This window comes from Squalius cephalus (assembly GCF_949319135.1).
Source record: "Squalius cephalus genome assembly, chromosome: 2".
In the NCBI taxonomy this organism is placed as follows: domain Eukaryota; kingdom Metazoa; phylum Chordata; class Actinopteri; order Cypriniformes; family Leuciscidae; genus Squalius; species Squalius cephalus.
Genome location: NC_137123.1, coordinates 48244578 through 48262638, shown reverse-complemented (window position 1 = coordinate 48262638; position 18061 = coordinate 48244578). Strand labels below are relative to the sequence as shown.

General features: G+C 36.2%; 1 protein-coding gene across 4 annotated transcripts in view; it reads right to left on the bottom strand.

Moving 5' to 3' along the window:
* The window catches only part of adgrl3.1 (adhesion G protein-coupled receptor L3.1), a 119613-nt gene that overhangs the window by 58157 nt on the left and 43395 nt on the right, over positions 1-18061 (bottom strand). For all 4 annotated transcript variants that reach the window (XM_079856002.1, XM_079856003.1, XM_079856000.1 and 1 more), the window contains exons 5-6: positions 13818-13832; positions 10710-11516 (exon numbers count right to left, since the gene is read on the bottom strand). In XM_079856002.1, the coding sequence (XP_079712128.1) occupies positions 10710-11516; positions 13818-13832 (822 nt within the window). The remainder of the gene's footprint in view (positions 1-10709; positions 11517-13817; positions 13833-18061) is intronic.

Genomic DNA, 18061 nt, shown 5'->3' with positions numbered 1-18061 from the left:
ATCCAAATATCCCCTCACATCTCTTCTCATCACTTTTCCTGCCCTCTTTTCTCTCTCTCTCTACCCCCCACCTCCCTCTGTGCGGCAAATCTGACTGTGATTTTAAAGGGCCGCTGAGTGAAATGAAAGCACTTCCTGTTTCTATTTCTGTAACTGTCTGTGCGAGGAGCTACTGAGGCAAGACTCTGAAAGCAGCAGAGCATTCTACAGTGACTAATCGCTCACACACACGCTCACAGACAGGCATGGCACCCTCCCTTCCTTTTTCTCACAGAAGCCATTAAATGACAAACCAGCCCTTTCATCCACCTTCCAAATCTCCTCATCGCTCCTTTCTTGCCGATGACCGCCTGTCTGCCATGCCCTCCATGTCTCTAGATTGTCATCTCTGTGATACAGCCCACTCAGACACAATAGGGGCACAGATAGAGGGCAACGTGTGTGTTTTCCAACGGAAAGGGAGCTTTGATTGGCAGCTGATCAAAGGAAGCCTTCTATTCTCTGCATCGTTGAAAAGATGACTGACTCACTCCTTGAGGGTAAAGGTCATTTATCATCTATTACTCGAAACACTTTTAAAGGCAGCGTGACTTTAGAGTGGGCTTCCAGTGTGGTCTGTTAAGCCCATCTCTTCCTGTAGACTAACATGAAAGAGAAGGCTATATATAATCGGACGTCTATTTCCGACAACTGGCCTGTCGGAAGACCGCTGTATGAAATCGGGTCATTTGATGTTTGGTCATACTCTCAGGTGTGACCGGAACAGCGAATTCAGGGCTGCTTAATTCACAGAGTCCTGTTAAATATGCCTCAGCTCACACAGAGACAGGATACAATGTCACCTTGCTGATCAGGACCAATCAGAAGGCAGCGTCATGGCAACCACACAGGAAATCGGTGATTGATGCAAGCTTGTGCTGCCGTTCACGATAAATTTTAAAACCCGGTAAAATATCCACGCAACTAATTGAACAAAAATGCAGCATAAATAGATACATAAATAAAAGTTTATGATCCCCAATTACGTCACTTATAAATATATAAATGTCTTTGCATTGTATAACAAAATATCAAAGTAGTATTTACTTTAAGTAAATATAGAACAAATACTTCATAAAAAATGCTACCATTCAGTCAGTATGTTTTGGGTTTAAAGTGTCCCTGTAGTCAATAGTTTTATCCCTTAAAACTAAAAAAATAGCTTGAATGTAACTCTACACCCTTGCTTCATTTAGTATACGTGAAGCCATGAATATGCTAATATTCCCCGACTCCACTCACTCACACCAGCTCAAAGATCCACTCGCTCGGTCAACTTACTGAAGTAAACGCTGCACAATGGTATCGCTCTTTACAACGTCGATTAGCCTTTTGCTTGACTACGTTATCAAACAGCTAATGATATGTTGCTAATTTTACACAAACCATGTTCTCGTTCGCCATCTCAGAGTCAGACAGCTGCCTTCTAACAATCAGGATCCTTAGAAACGCTTTGAACAACTCAGAATGTCAGTGGAGAAAGGTTTACAGCTCATCATAACATCGTAATTTACATCATATACATAATTCACTCGCTATATTGCTAAAAGTATCAGGTTTTTCATATCAACAGAAAAATATACCAGGATAACCTGGATTCTCTTGAGACTCCTACTGTAATTGAACATAGCATCTGAGGACTACTAAACCATTTTTGTCATATTACCAATGCTTTCGAGGGATGCACCCCAGCATGATTTCTGAAGGATCATGTGGCACTGAAGACTGGAGTAATGGCTGCTGAAAATTCAGCCTTTAAACTATAATATGTTGTTCAAAATTAAGACAAAATATCTATAACCAATTGGTTAAAGTAATTGCAAAAATGGCTCACTGACATTAGTTCTCAGAAAAGGTCGAGAATCATTTGTATGCAAATGATATTTGGTTTGATATTTTGTAAAAAATGCAGCAACATTCACACATTTTTAAGTGTGACTTCAGTGTCCAAATACTTTCCACTGTTTAACAGAGAAATATACAAGAAGAAAAAAAGAGTCCTAAAAAGAGTGAGTTCAGCGAATAAAGAGCGAATTTATAATCACAAAGATGCTAAATATACATATAGAGCACAAAGACATAGGAAAAATGTAAGCCCAGTTTCATCTCCTCTTCCCATGTTATCAGCAGTATGATAATAGCAATGCAAGTCCCCACCACTGTAATCCGCACTCTTATCCTCTCAGATCTACATGGTAAGATGCTCTACTGTAGGTCAGCAGTCTGTGTAAATGTGTGTGTGAGTACACGTGTGTAAATGTATGTGTGAGCAGGGTCCAAAATTAACTCTTGCCAAACAGCAAATGTGAGTAAAAATGTGTGTTCCCAAATAAACAAAACAGTAACTTGCTAAGGAACTGCAACATTATAAATTATTTAAATGGACTGGTTGACTGGTTCTTCTCATGTCACCATGGGGTCCCTGACATCCTGGTGTGGGATATTACACGCACAAAAAGGTTCCAATAAAGCCATGTGTAGACACACACTGCTGTTTATTACACTTTTATTAGTAACAGTGTTTACTGCACTTCTTATATGTCGCAGACTGCTAAGTTTGTTGAAACCATAATTCATAAGGCATTTAGAACCCAACCTAAATATGATTTGGATTTAAATCTTGGCTGAAAAGGGTATTTTAATAAAATGCTATTTATTAAAACCAACTCCTTTCATTTGTGTGCTGATAAAATGTTCTTACAATCAAGTCTCAGACATATTTCCAGCATATATATAATTCAGCTATTAAAGTAACTTCCTTTTTCACCCCATCAGTCAAATTCTCAAAACACTTCAACTACTCGGTCACGAGTAGTCAGTGAGCTGCTAACCTGGCTCACTCTTATGTCCAAATGAGATGGTTCTTGGTTCAATCAGCTAGAATGATTCAGTCTGAAACACATTCTTTAGACTTGTTTTGTGAAACCGTTCAACTGATTCATCAGACTCAAAATAATTATTTGAACTGAACGACTGAATAATTGGACATCAGTAAGAAAGAATGATCACTAGTAAGAACCTGTCCCTCACTGATGTAAATAATGTGAGCTATTCAAATCAAGTGGTTCAGAAAGAACATTTTCTTATTACTGTCCTCAGTGGAAAATTCACAATTAAAGGATTATCTATAATGCCCACAGCAGCAATTCTCAACAGTTTTGACTTGACAACAATAATCCAAAATCCTGGATAGGGACTTGATGTGAAATGTTGATACTGATTTGTAGTTTTTCCCCCCTGCTTTTTTAAAATCCTTTCAAGTCATCTTGAGGCCCCCTTAGTGGTTTACTGAGGCCCCCTAGTGGGCCCCAGGCCCCTGGTTGAGAACCACTGGCCTAAAGTTTCATTTTCTCCAAAACTTAATGTGGTGACCGCCTTACATTAAGCTATCCAAACAAAAATATGAGAAACAAAACAATGACGTGTCTTCACATTTAGTGACACTGTGACACAGACACCAGCTTGTTCATGATGATGATGTGAGTGACTCAATGATCTGTGTTGTTTGTTACAATTTTTCAAGGAAAAACAACTCTGTCATAGGGAGAAAATAGAATTATTAAATATCCAATAAAAATATGTTAAGTATTATAAATGTTTAGGGGGAAAAAATACCAAATACAGTTGCACGTTCAGTTAGAAACATTTTTGAAGCGGTAAATATTTCCAATTCACCGACTACTGGTAGGTGTAGAAAAACATTAATTTTGGACCCTGTGTGAGTGTATGTGTGAGGGTGTTACTGTGAGAATGTTTCTGAGCTTTGAAGAATGTATACACAAGTGTGAGTGTGAACATCACTCCATTACTGATTGATCTGTGTGTTAAACTCCCCGCTGGCAGATCCAGGTGCATTCTTCCTGTGGATCGGTTTAAATAAAGTTTTCCCCCCGCGCTGAGCTGTAATTGCCAATGGAGAGAGTCATAACCGTATGTAAGACATTCTCTCATTTAATAAAAGCAGAGAACAGAAGTCTCCACTCCACTAAAGGAGCATGGAGGCCATTCCACTTAAACTATACATAGTGCCAATCCTAACATATTACATTAGCATTAGAGTTTAAAGCAAACCTGGAGGAATGGGATTCTGGGTATGAGAGGGAGAGAGTTAGTCTGTTGAAAGCACGCTTCAAAGCAAAGCAGATTAAACCGCTATCACCTCTGCAGTCAGACTTCAAGATGTGTTTAAGTGGGAGATGTTGAGTGTTACATGTTTTTATTTCGCTCTACATGCTTAACGGTGCAGAAATCATTTCATTTCTATCAACTTTTAAAGCAAGTTTTTGTATGTGTCTGTGATCTTTTGCAGGAAAGTTGTATATGTGAGAGAAATTGTTAAAAAGTATTGTTTTAGCATCGTATTCACAGAAGGAACTTCGCAAATCAGGTAATGATAATGAACGCTAACAATTTGCATGGCGCAATTGGCGATCTTGTAGGTCTGTTCTGATTGCTACATTGTGGAGGATGCAGCAGATCATCCCAGTCGGCATACTTCATACATTACTGAGAACGCTCAGCATCACTCACCACTGTGATCCAGACACCTGAATTGGCTCTTTGAAAATGTTGATTAAACGCTCGACTGCACAGCTGGTCTGGAAATATGCCCAGTTATAACGCTTTTCTCCATTATGATGAGCTACAACCATGATTAATAGAAAATGTACACAAAATGTTCAACAAATTCACTTTACTGTTAATGGGCACTGATATTGTAACGCTAAGGTGAAAATTTGATACGATAAACGTTTTAATTTGAATGTATACACCTGTTAATGTCTCTCCCATCGATGCAACATTTTTTTTTTTTAAAGAGGTGTTCTACTCTATTTTCGATCACACTGTGAATAAAGTTCGCCGAACAATAAGATTCACCACTTTGGTCACATGATGCTGTTGTTACATAAAACTGGTCATACAGCACTGCGGAGGCCGATTCCATCTTGAGATGGCGCTGACACTACGTCACACCATCAAAGTACTTACCAGAGCGGTTTAAGAGCAGACAGCTGCCTCATTCTGCGCAGTTTTATTTTAGACGGGCAGCACAAGCTCTGATGACGACACAACTGTTTTACGATTGGTCAGATTCACCAATGACAATGATGGTGTGTGTATCGTGTTCATTCTGGCACCTTCAGTTTCACCAGTCATGTTTATAAACTAAAACCTTTGAGACTTTTTCTTCAGTGGTATTTATTTAAATATTATAGACTTACAGTGGGCTCCACAAATATTGGCACCCTTGGTAAATAGAAGCAAAACTGACTGTGAAGATTTGTTTTTGCAATTTCTCCTCTCAGTCTTTCATTCAAAACATTTACAAAAAGCTAACCTTTAATTAAAGCCAAATTCTTATCTTAAAATGTTTTTCTTTCTTTCTGAAATGTATGCATTCCACAATTATTGGCACCCCTTCATTTAATACTTTGTGCAACATCCCTTTCCCAAGATTAAAGCTCTGGATCTTCTTTGGTTAACCCCACTAATGTCAGACAGTAAATTTACATTTTCGTTCAGCTGAACAGAAAATTCACATGCGAAAATGATTTTTTTACAGGAATTAATAGTGCCCGGCTACACAGCAGAGCGGTTTCAAGGCATTTTGAGGCTGGATTATGTGTGGTGGTGTATAAGATGCTGGTTTTTATGCTAAAATATTGGGTGGTAAAGTACTGCAAATACTTGAGTTTGCACCCAAGAGTTACAATGAGAGACCTATAAGGAGAAAAAGAAAGGTGAGAAGTAGCAAGAGAAAGTCAGAGATACAAAGAGGAAGGGAAAGCACATAACCGGGCAAATCTAATCTCTTTCAATCTTTTCATCTTCTCTCTTTACTGTTTTTGTAGATCGGAATCCTTCATGTTCTCCCAGCTGACCTGAAAGGCAGAGCTTTCTCAAGCACTTCAACTCTTCCATGAGAAACACTCTTTGTTCAGGGACATGCAGCACACATACAAAACTTAGGCCCATTATCTATTTATAGTCGATAAAATGGTATCAGCTCTCAATGGTATGTAGCACTCAATATGCAGGGCTATAGGCACGGTTTTATAAGCACCGAGGTCCAAAATTTGGGGGCACGCACCCCGGAGAAATTTTTTATTTCTCTGATCTACATATGTGCATTTTAAGATGTCTGAAAGCCAAAAAATGGAGAAGAAATAGCTTTAAAACCGTGTCAGTGGGCAGTAGATTATATGTCAATACATGCTCTCTCCATAATCTCTATCACTCTTTCTTTTTCTCTCAGTCTCCTTATCTTGCCCTGTCTCTTTCCCTCCAAAAGCTGAGCTTTGACTTATAGTCAAACGCACTTTTCATTTGCGTATGTCAGTGAAGAAAGTAAACATAGGGTCAACTGATATTTAGCCCATATGTTTTTTAATCATTTTCTTAGACAAGTTAATTTACTGAAGGCTACGAACGCTAGGTAAGTAAGTTTATTAAATTAATTCACAATATATACACATTCATTATTAATCGTATGCCTAATATGATGAAAACGGCTTTGTTAATGTTTCTTGTCCTTTCACAGTGGCGGTTAATTATTACATTACATGAATCACGTAAATTATATAGGCCTATTTTCGATTCAAAATAGCATAATTAGTCAAAAGTTAATTAGTTTGCATGATTTTTTTAATCTGTCGTTGAACATTTCTATCTTAAAACAGCTGTCAAATTTGAAATATTTAGTTTAGCAGTCTATGACCGTTTACTGAAGCTTCGAGTTGCGCTGGAATTCGCGTTCAGCAGCTTCTCTGAACATACAGTAAAGGCCGCGCACTTTGATTTGATTGCTCAAATATTTTGACATTTACGAGTGGTGACAGACTGTAGAGGCAGCTCTTCTTGGTGCTGTGCAAAATCCTTGCAGACCTAAAGTGGTGTTAATACTATATTAGGCAATTATTTAACAACATTTATTATATACACCTCGGAAAAATACAGAGGTTCGGACCTCAGTGACCTCATAGCTGGCTACGGCCATGTCAATGTGCTAGCAGGTGTAAGCCCTCACATTTCCTATATTATCCTTAGTTTCCGTCATATAACATTTAAATTAATAATTTGGTACAATGCACAATTGAGTAAATGTTTTTAAACTGTACTTACATAAAAAAAAAAAACCTGTATGTAGTTACATCTGTAATTACATCTAATTACACTGTTTACCCGACTCCTACCCCTTAACCTACACTTAAACCACACCATGAAACCTGACCCTAACCTTACATATCCCACCTTGATAGCATTAGCAGCAACAGCATTTTGCAATGCAACATGAACTGTACATAGTAATCTGAAGACACCTAATATAGTTGGGACCAAACATCATAGTTACCGCAGTTGTTGTTATGAAACCATAATTATTTTTTTTATATATGAAACCTGCATAAAAACAGCAAGACATTTTAAAAATCCACTTAAAACAAAGACTACACAGTGAAAGGGAAAAATTGTAACACTCAACATGGCGGCTGTAGAAAATGAAGTCTTGCCTTTCAATAGAAAAAAGGTTTGTTGGCAAAGGCATTGCTTGCTCTTTTTGATCTACATATGCATTAGCTGGATAAACCTGAAAAAAAGGTGTAGCCTGATTTAAGCATTCCTGTCAGTTTTTTATTGTAGAACTGACATATGTTATTGAAATGGCACATAGTTTTTGTCATTTCAGTCTTTTCCCTTTCCAGTAGATTGGAGGTGTACTTGCGTGATTTGAAGAAAGCTGCCCTGGGCACAATGACACAATGACTGCAGAGTGAACCAACATGCTTCAACAGGGACTTAAGATAATACCAAGTTATTTCTATTTTTCTATTTACTACTGCAGTAAAAATAACTGTACTGTAGCTACTATAGTATTTGGAGGGAATCTATGGCAAAATGTTGTAAGGCAGTCAGTGTTTGTGGCAACAAACAAAAAAAATAAAAGTCAAAAGAGTCGCATGATTAATTGTTAAAAGATCATGGTTTTCGTGACAGTGACGTGCACTCCATTTAGGCTGCGAATGCTCTCCATATACCCGAGCCATTTGAGAAAATGGATGCAGTGATTTGCTTTTTAATTTTACCCTTAATGTAAATTTCCTTGCCATTAGAACATGCAACCTAAAACTTATTGTCCTCAAATTATTTTATTGCCAAACTGTAGTTTTCTGAAATCTATTCCAGTTACGTAAGGATTCGGGCGAGGAATCCACAAGTAAATTAAATGAATAAATTACCAAATAAAAACAAATTGTATATCCTTGTCTTTTGTCACACAAATTTGAATTTGATACACCTTTAGTTTAGTTTATTCATTGTCATTTGAATCATTCACTCAACTGATTTGTTATTTCAAATTCAAATTAATAAATGTATGTACCGGTATGTAAAAACTAGTCATGATTATTAAGCTTTTCTTAATGTAGGTCTGACATTATGTAAACTATTCATTTATGCTTTTGAAATATTAATATTTCCATATGTATTTTGATTTACCTACCTGTATTTCTATTTGTTTCTTGCATTTTAGTAGATTAAAGCAAAGAACATTTTGTCACTATTTTGTCACATGATTTCTGCTCTGTTCTAAGCAAATAATCGTGATTGTCAAATGAATTAAGAATAATGCCGTTATAACTGAGTTAAGTTTTGACTATGCACAAGCCTCTATTTCTAGAACATTCTCTCCTCTGTTTTGCTTGACAAAATTCCCATGTTTTTTTTTTTTCTGTTTTTCTCCTTCAAAGCTGACGAGCAGATGAAATTAAAAACTAATTAAACCAAGATAAAATTTAATTAAAACCTGAACTACACAAAGATTGTGTCGTTATAGCAATACTCACTTTGATATGACCACTAAACAGCGTCTGATCTGCATTAGCTTAGTTAGCTAACACTCCCACTCTAACTCATGCTTTACAAGATCTTTGATGTGGAGTATTTTAATAAAGAAAATCAATGCAGGCAGGGTCATTAACAAGCACCTCCATACATTCGCACCTGCACTGGTGAACTTTTAGATTTACACCTTTGGAGATCTGTTTTGAAAATGAAGTACTAAATTCAGCAAGAATCAATGTGTGGGATTCAAAAACTTCAGCGATGAAAAAAAAAGTATTTTAGTTGTATTTGCTTGTTGTGTGAGTTGTTCTGTGATGAACTGAAAGTGCAAGTGAGAATGTATTTGCAATTTATTAAGCAAATCTCACAATATGCTCGATTTGGACCCAGTTAAGAGCAAAGAGATACACTCTGCTCTGCTCTAATGGGGATGTTAGTAGATGCTGGAGATAATAACTGTTAGTTTACACTGTAGATAATGATTAATTCAGCTGCATCTCAGCTGAGCTGGCAAGCTGACTAAAATTGCAATACAATACTGTATAAGTAGTGTGCCTGAACTCTAAATTTGAAGGAGGAATAAAACAAAGTGAAAAATAACCTGACTAATGGACTGCGATAACCTATACAATAACATTCTCTGGAAATGGAAGTCAGGGGAAAATCCTGAAGGTCTCTTTTATCATTGACATGAATACTTGTATGAGTGAGTGAAAATGACAGGGCTTTCTAACTCTGCCAGTTTAGTTCTTCAAAGTACATTTGTGAATGACAATCACAGAGTAGTACAATACTTGTAAAATAAATTCTGACTGTGTGGGCGCAATCAATTTTACCCCTGACGGCACACATTTAAAGGGATAGTTCACCCAAAAATGAAAATTTAAAAGGAGTCCTTGCACTATATTCCAGGTCTCCTTAAGTAATACGATTTGCGTGATGAACAGGCCAACATTTCAGCCATTATGCACTGATTCACTTAACTCAAGTCTGTTTGATGAACGAATCGCTCTGTGAACTGTTTCTGTTCTCAAATTCAACACAGATTCAATGATTGCAGCAGTTCTTGATTAAACAACTCACTGGAGGGGAACATTTAAAGACTTAAATTTTGGTCTGTTATAGTATGTATTGTAATGTAGTGTACTGTATTGTAGGACTTCCAAAGGCATGGAATATAGCACACAAAATGTATGGACCACTTGTATGGTTCTTTAGAGCATTTTTTGGATGAGCTATTCCTTTAAACCTTGTACACCACTTTATACTGCCCATTTGTGGACAAATTATAGAACATCTAGCTAATAGAGGCTTCAAGTAGCGTACAATGATGTAATGAGAATTTTATTAAGGAGACCTAGATGGCCTTGAGCAAGTGAGATGTTTGTAACTGTGGGAGTTAACACATTTAAAACTGTGTTACGGAATTTTATGGACAAATTTATTTGCCAACTTTATGCTTCTAAAAATGAGATTATCATGGGTCTATCAAATATAAGGTTTAGCACTACACGATATCAGTCTCAATAGTGGAAACACTGGTACATTTGTATTTTTGTAACGCACTGATGTTTTTTTTATTTTTATTTATTTATCTATTTATTTTTTGTATTATATGTTGGGTCTGTTTTAAAAACTGGACCCTGAGTCTGTAATAAAGTTTTGATTGATTGATTGATTAAACCCCTTATTTTGTTGTATGAACCAAACCCAGTTCAGTTAAAATAAACCAGTAAAGGAATCTCTGAGTTCTCTGGAATAATTTGGATTAAAAATGGTCACATTAGGAAATATATGTAGCACAAATTTGTTTAAATTAAAGGGAAACTCACCAAAGCCCAATCTGTTGTCATTGTTTCCAAAGTCGAGAGAATATATGACAACATGGTAGTTGTTCCACACGTACAGCAAATTGTCTCGGGGGTTGTAGTCCACAGCTGCGATGTATTGGTAGGAATTTGGGAATGGAATGCTGAGGTGCGTTTCACGGCTCTTTTCTGTGTTGTACATGTAGTCGATTTTATTCCCCAATGCTTCATTATCGTCATCTTCATAAACGCTCTTCACTACATAGAGGATTCCGCAGATCATGAAAGCATTGGAGGCCGACCGCTTATCGTATGTCGTATCCCATGACCCCTCCACTCGTAGTGTGTAGGGGTTGAGCTGGCTGACCACAATTCGTCCATTGTTCTGTTCGGTGGCGTAAATTACCCACAGTCCGTTTTCATCCACTGCTAGATCGATGTCAGATTTCCCACCCCAGCGATACGGCGAGGTGTCGTGGTAATTAGCGTTAGCGATAATCGCCTCACCGCTTTTGATACGAGTTCGCAGGTCGAATTTAACAATGTTGCGTGTACGTTCCTTGTTGAAGAAAAGCGCACCATCAAACACCACGAACCCAGTGCCATCTACCCGATGTGGTAGTTTGTATGTTGTGGTAGGGCGACCTGCAATAAAGTCCTCTTTTGATGAGTACTCAGTCAGTGTATCTGTGCGGTAAGGTGTCCAGGGCATATAGTAGATCTTATTGGATGACTGTAGGGGGTCTTTACACCATGATCCAGACTGATGGTCCGACTCAAAGAGGTGTTCACTCTGGTACACACCTCTCAATACACCTGGGCAGAGAAAGACTGAAAGAGGAAGAGATGGAGTGAGTTGCAGTCGCATATTTGAATGTAATTTAATGCTCATTTTGTTGTCCTATCTATTAGTTTATTAAAAGTACATGAAATGCAGTTCAAAAATACAATGACCTACTCTCTTTTATGATGAGCATGTTTTACATTTCTGAATTAAAATGAATTTTGATTTTTTTTTTTTTATGGACACAAAGTCAAAATTGTCAGGGTTTATACAATTGTCCTGATTTAATGAAGAAAATAATCCTTATTAAAATAAATACTTAAGATAAGCTTAAGTAAGCATAATCTTGTATTATTAATTCTTAGAATTATCTTGTATTATTATTTCTTCACTGCTCATTCATAATTTACAAACCTTTGTCCATGTGTAACCCAAAAAGACCTTTCTTAAATATGTTTAGATAATTTGACCTTTTTATCATAATTTTCATCAAATTGAAACTTTTCTTTGAAAATGATTCAAATACAAAGAGCATTTTTCTAAGAACTTGTGTTTCAGATTTTTTTCCAAAGAGTTTTCCTTTTTTTTATTGTGAACACTTCTGTATGTCATTGACCCATAAAACATGCTAACAAATGCAATGATCCACAACCAAAGTTATCAGAAAGCTAAATGCTTTGAGCCTGAGAGAGAGAGACATCTATTAAATCATATCTGATGACTAGTAACCCGATTTATAGTTCATGACTCCAGCAGAATCCCTCAGGAGGTTCTGAAAATCTGTCGCACCGACTTCTCTAACCCTGAGGAAAATTCACACGGTGTGAGAATTTATGTGGGGGGTGGTTAAGAACCATCACCCTATTATTCCTGGTACATTAAATGTGAAGAGGAAAATAATCATCTGTTAAGCCATATGCAAATCAACCTTAATTTGTCCTGCAGAATTGCAGCTTGTAATACTAACATTCTATTTCATGAACTTACCCACAATATATTGCTGGGAAAAATAGCAACTATATTTGCTAACCCTGGGAAAATTTTTCTGGGAGTAATTCAAATTACATTTTAAAGTACTGTGAAAAATCAATGACCAATGAACACAGTTGAGACTGGCTTAAAATCAGGGCTGTGCTTTCATGCATATCTCATAAATGTACGCTCTTGTGACTAAACCCTCTGTGTGTGTGTGTGTACACGTCTAATGTTTTCACTTTCTTTGATTTATAATGATACTCCTGCAAACCATGCAGATATTCTTACATGGTCACACACAAACAGAGAAGAGAGCGCACAAACAGTCACACGGAATGCCTGCCATAGAAACGGCCCTTTCCCACCATTCCGTTCCCAGAATGAGAGACATCCTCATGGGAAGTGTGGCTGGTATTTTAACTATTACTGGATGTTTCCTTTTATTGTTTTAGATGCATTAATTTTCCACAATATGTCTTAATCCAGGAACTTCTCTTGGCCTTTGATAAACTCAAGTACATTTGTGTTTATTATTTTATTTTATTACTTGTGACTGTCAAATGTTTTGGTATAGCCTATTAAATCACTTTTCATTTTTTATTTCATTTCTAATTTCTTAAAGTTGTATCCAAGTATACAGTTCAATTCAAGTTTATTTTTGCAATACATAACGTTTCAGAGCAGCTTTGCAGAAATAGCATGCGTCAAATATTACAATCAAGAAGCCAGAGTTGATTGTGACAAGAAAAAAAAAATAGCGATGAGGTATTAGGAGAAAAAAAAACCTTGACAGGCTTGTAACTACATACACAGTAAAAATGACAGCTATGTTTCTGTTTTTGTCTTAAAAATTGCTTTGTAATGTGTGTATATTCTATTCCAAATCAGGGCAACCTGACATAAAAAGCTCCCATTCAAAGCCAATTCACTTGATTTGAGTGTTCTCGCAATTTGATAAATCGGATAACTGTTTATGCGTCAGCTTTGCAGAAAATAAGCTTTTATGTTAAGGTCTAGATTCACCCCAGGCCATTCAAGACCCATAACATCGCTAGACATCAGTTTCATACTGCCACGTCTTGTGGTCAGCACAATCGGCAGCTTAAGTTTTAAACAGTGGCAACACCTCCCTGTTCATCTGATACATGGTAAACCACCAGATACACTAAGAGAGATCAAGAGAGAGGAGACAGTGAGAAATAGAGGTCTAATTCAGGGAGTACAGCCTTGGTCTGAGATCAAGTTTCTCCTCCGCATTCCTATTATAAACCATTATGAGCTACTGATCGCCAATCTGTCATTAGTATCAAATAACACCATAACAGCCTGACAGTGAATTACACACTTAAATTACATTAAAGTAATGGACCTACCTCTTTGCTCCACTTCTGCATTCAGAAAAGGGTGGAAGAAGAAGAAAAGAGAGAGAGAGAGAGAGAGACAACAGATTAATGATGCAATATTAAATACTTCACAGTAATTCAATTCCATATTATGCATGCAATGTGCGACGTATCTTAACACAATCTTTTGAGTTAGTGAGTAGTAAAATGTGCTTCATTTGTACTCTAGAAATTCCATTAACAAAGTGATCATAATTTTTGAAAACAAATATAGTGTCCATGTGATATTAGACTATTAACCAGAAAAATGAATGCATCAAAACAAACTAGAGAGAAAGAAAAAGGGTTTGTTTCACAAATATTTCTCATGTGTCTTGGGTGCTATGATTTAGATAGAGAGCAGCTTTCTTGGCTAGCCTTCTTGGCTGGTGAATAAAAGACACAGACTTAAGATTTATCATTATTTATTTATTCATTTATTTGGTATGATATGAAAACAAAGATAACATTTTGGGTTTTATTCCAATTTAAACTGAACGTTGCCTTTTTTATAATTAAAAACTGATGCAACTTCATTTGCTTGACCAATGTTGTGAGTTAGAGACAGGACTATTTGATTGGCTGATTGATGGAGGAATGGGAAAGTGGTTTAGAAATATGTGAAAGTAATATGGAAATTGTAGATTTTTAAATTAGCTGCTTCTTGCTTTTATTTATGATGGTTTAAAATACAAATCTTATTAGTTTTACTTTTGTATATCTTTGCATACATTTCAATACATATTCTTTTCATCTTTATTTCTCAAATTAAATTTGAGTTCCTTTCTTTATTTAAACATTATGCATCAATAATGGAAGACAAAAAAAAAATTTCATTGTGCTCATGCAATGGCAATAAGTGCTTGATTTGCCTTGAAAAAATCTAGACGGTTGCAAAAATGTATGTCCTTTGTGTATGTGTCTGTGTGTGCGTGTGTGTATTACTCTATGAAATATGCATGAGGATTAACTGTTAATGCATCACTCAATAAATCCAATAAATAAGCTGCCACACAAGAAAAAGAGACTATGTGAGTATGTGAATGAGGTTCCAGGAGATCTGATTTAGAAGCAATTATGTCTCCCACACACACACCTAGTCAAGTTTCAGTCACATTGTAAATGGATCAATAACAGATAGTCATTTGCTGTCAGTGATAATAAATAAAGAACAGCCTGAACAGACAGCACGCGCCTAGTCCTACTGGGAGGTTCCGACTTCCTCTACTAGATCCTATGCATCCCAACTAACAGACAGGTCGATGTGGATAATGTAACACGGACTCCTGCTGTACGTTTACCAAAATCATTACCATAGTTGCAATGACATGTGCTAGCGACAGATCTTTTTTCCTTATTGTTAGTGAAACGAATAGTTGAAAAAGAAAAAATATAGAGCAGGGACAAGGTCATCACCACCGTTTGTTGATGGAGACAAATATGAATTTGAGCGTGCAGTTGATTGCAAGTAAAGAGCGGGGTATAAGCGGACTAAATGATTGGACAAGTCAAGCATACGTCACTGGAGAGAAGTCGGTCGTTTCACCAAAAGTGGTCAAATTTTTTTTTTTTTATTGTGCATCAATAAAATGCATTTAGAAAATGGATAGAGTCAATCAAGTGTACAATTTCTGAAAAAATCAAACAGAAATGAAAAAATATTGATTGTTTGGTAACACTTTATAATAAGTATAAAGTAATAAAGTACTTGCAAATAATTTGCAAACTATTAGTTTATAGTTTCATAGTTAATATGTTGTAGTATTTGCATTGTTAATTTATTAATAGGCTATATACAAATAGTGAGTTATAGTTATCTTAACTGAAAACTATTATCGTCCTTGGTGTGAACGGGCCTTTACTTACAGTTGTCGAAAATATTACACAAAAATTACAGTGTGCCTTTAAAGGGATAGTTCACCCAAAATGGTAACACTTTATAATAACTGCACACTATTAATCATTAATTAATTATTAGTAAACAGTTAATTCATCATTTATAAAGCATTAATAAACATTAATAAGCAGTATATAAATACAGCTATAAATGCTTTATTCTTGATTTAAAAGTGTATCTATAATGTGTATTTAATCAAACCAGTTATTTAGGTGTTGTCATTGATTCATAAGATCCCTTACAAATTGTAAGTAAATGTAGGTAGTTATAAAGCATTTAGTAGTGGTCAGTTAACTATTTTTGTGAGCTCATCTAAAGTGAGGACTAGTTATGCCTTGTAAAGCATTTATAAAGGAGATTTAAAAGCTCATTAATATTCTAAACAGAAAAAGGAAACAAACACAACACAGTGATATAGAACATATAAATATTAACAGCCTTTAAATCTCCTTTGTAAATGCTTTACAAGGCATAACTAGTCCTCACTTTAGATGAGCTTGCAAAAATAGCTAACTAACAACTACTAAATGCTTTATAACTCCCTGAATTAACCCTGAATTACAGTAGAAATACATGTTAATAAAGCATTTATTAACACACTAGTAACTATTACTATATGTCTGAATAATACGATATATGAATCTACATTTAAATAGTTTATTAATCATTTACTTACAATTTCTAAGTGATCTTATGAACCACTGACAACTCTTAAATAACTGGTGCGTAAATAATGCAATACTTAATTTAGAAATGATAAATTGATCATTAATAAAGTATGAAAATATAATTATCAAACACATTATAGATATGCTTTTAAATCAAGTATAAAGCATTTATAGCTGTATTTATAAATTGCTTATTAATGTCTATCAATGCTTTATAAATGATGAATTAACTGTTTTCTAATGCTTAACTAATGATTAATAGTGTGCAGTTATTATGAAGTGTTACCAAACTATATTTTGAAAAATGTCTATTTTTTTTTTTTTTTTTTGTTCATACAATGCAAGTTATCAAGGTCCAATGTTGTTTTGGACCCTATTGACATTCATTGTAAGGACAAAAACAAAGTTTTTCAGAATAACCTCTTTTGTGTTGCACAGAAGAAGAAAAAATCTCCGAGTTTGGAATAAGCTGTGGGTGAGTAAATGATGACAGAATTTTCATTTTTGGGTGAACTGACCCTTTAGCGTACTGTAAATAATACGACTTACAGGGACGCAAGATTCCTAGACTATAATTTCAAAACCACTTTATTTCCTCCATAAAGACAGTAGTTAATCACACAGATCTAAGGAGCAGGTACTGAGTATCTATATGAAGTGAAGTTTTCTGAGTGTGTAGGTAAAACAGACGTCCCACATTGAGGCCAAAGCAGAAAGGTTGACTGGAGTTCTGCCAACTCCTCCATCACAGGGGAGAAGAGAAAGCCAGAAAAACCTCAAGAAAACATTTGGAACATGTTCCCAAGGGTTTCTAAGCCCGAAGTAATTAAATTACCTGCATGTGTGTGTGTATGTGAGACTGTTTATGTGTGTGTTCGTCCGCATGATGGACCTCCCCACTAATTAGTGGGCCTGTGGAAAAAAAGTTTTAGGCTTTTTTTGACCAGATGGTCACAAACACACATGTATGCACTTATGAACACTCACACACACTCCATGACCCCTATGCGCAGGACGATTTATGGTCAAAAGGCCAAAAAGAACCGTGTGTGCATCCTGCCTGTGTGTCCTTTGTGTCATTTAGCTCTGTGCAAGAAATTCCACAATGTCTCTGCTATTCCACCCATTTGTGAATCAGTGTGTGTGTGTGTGTGAATGTGTAGGGGAGACAAAGTGTGTAAGTGTATTCAGGCTTTTCCTGCTGCCAGTGCCGCAGTCATACGATACTGATTTATCGTCACCGTTGCCATGGCCACCCCAGATTGGTACACCAACCCCACAGAAACCGTGAGAACTTGAAACCATATCACTCTGCCCTCAGATGATTGACAGGCTCTTTTCCCGTGAGTCATGGCAAGGGACAAGGCCCGACAACAGCAGACAAATGCAACAGAAGTTCATTCATATGTATTTTTCTGTCAGATACAAGTTCATTTTTGGTGACAGATCTGATTGAGGTGCCAGGTATCACTGCAATCCTAAGCTGTTAGGAAAGTAGTTTCTAATCAACTTGAGATATAAATCTGACAGTGCCATAGTGAATAAAAACCTGAACTAATGAGTCATTATTGTGGACTAAAGCTCTTTGTATGAGTACATGTGAGTGCACATGTACTTGTGAGGGCCAAATTTCAGAAAATTCCTGTCTTGAATGTTCAAGCTCTATAGAA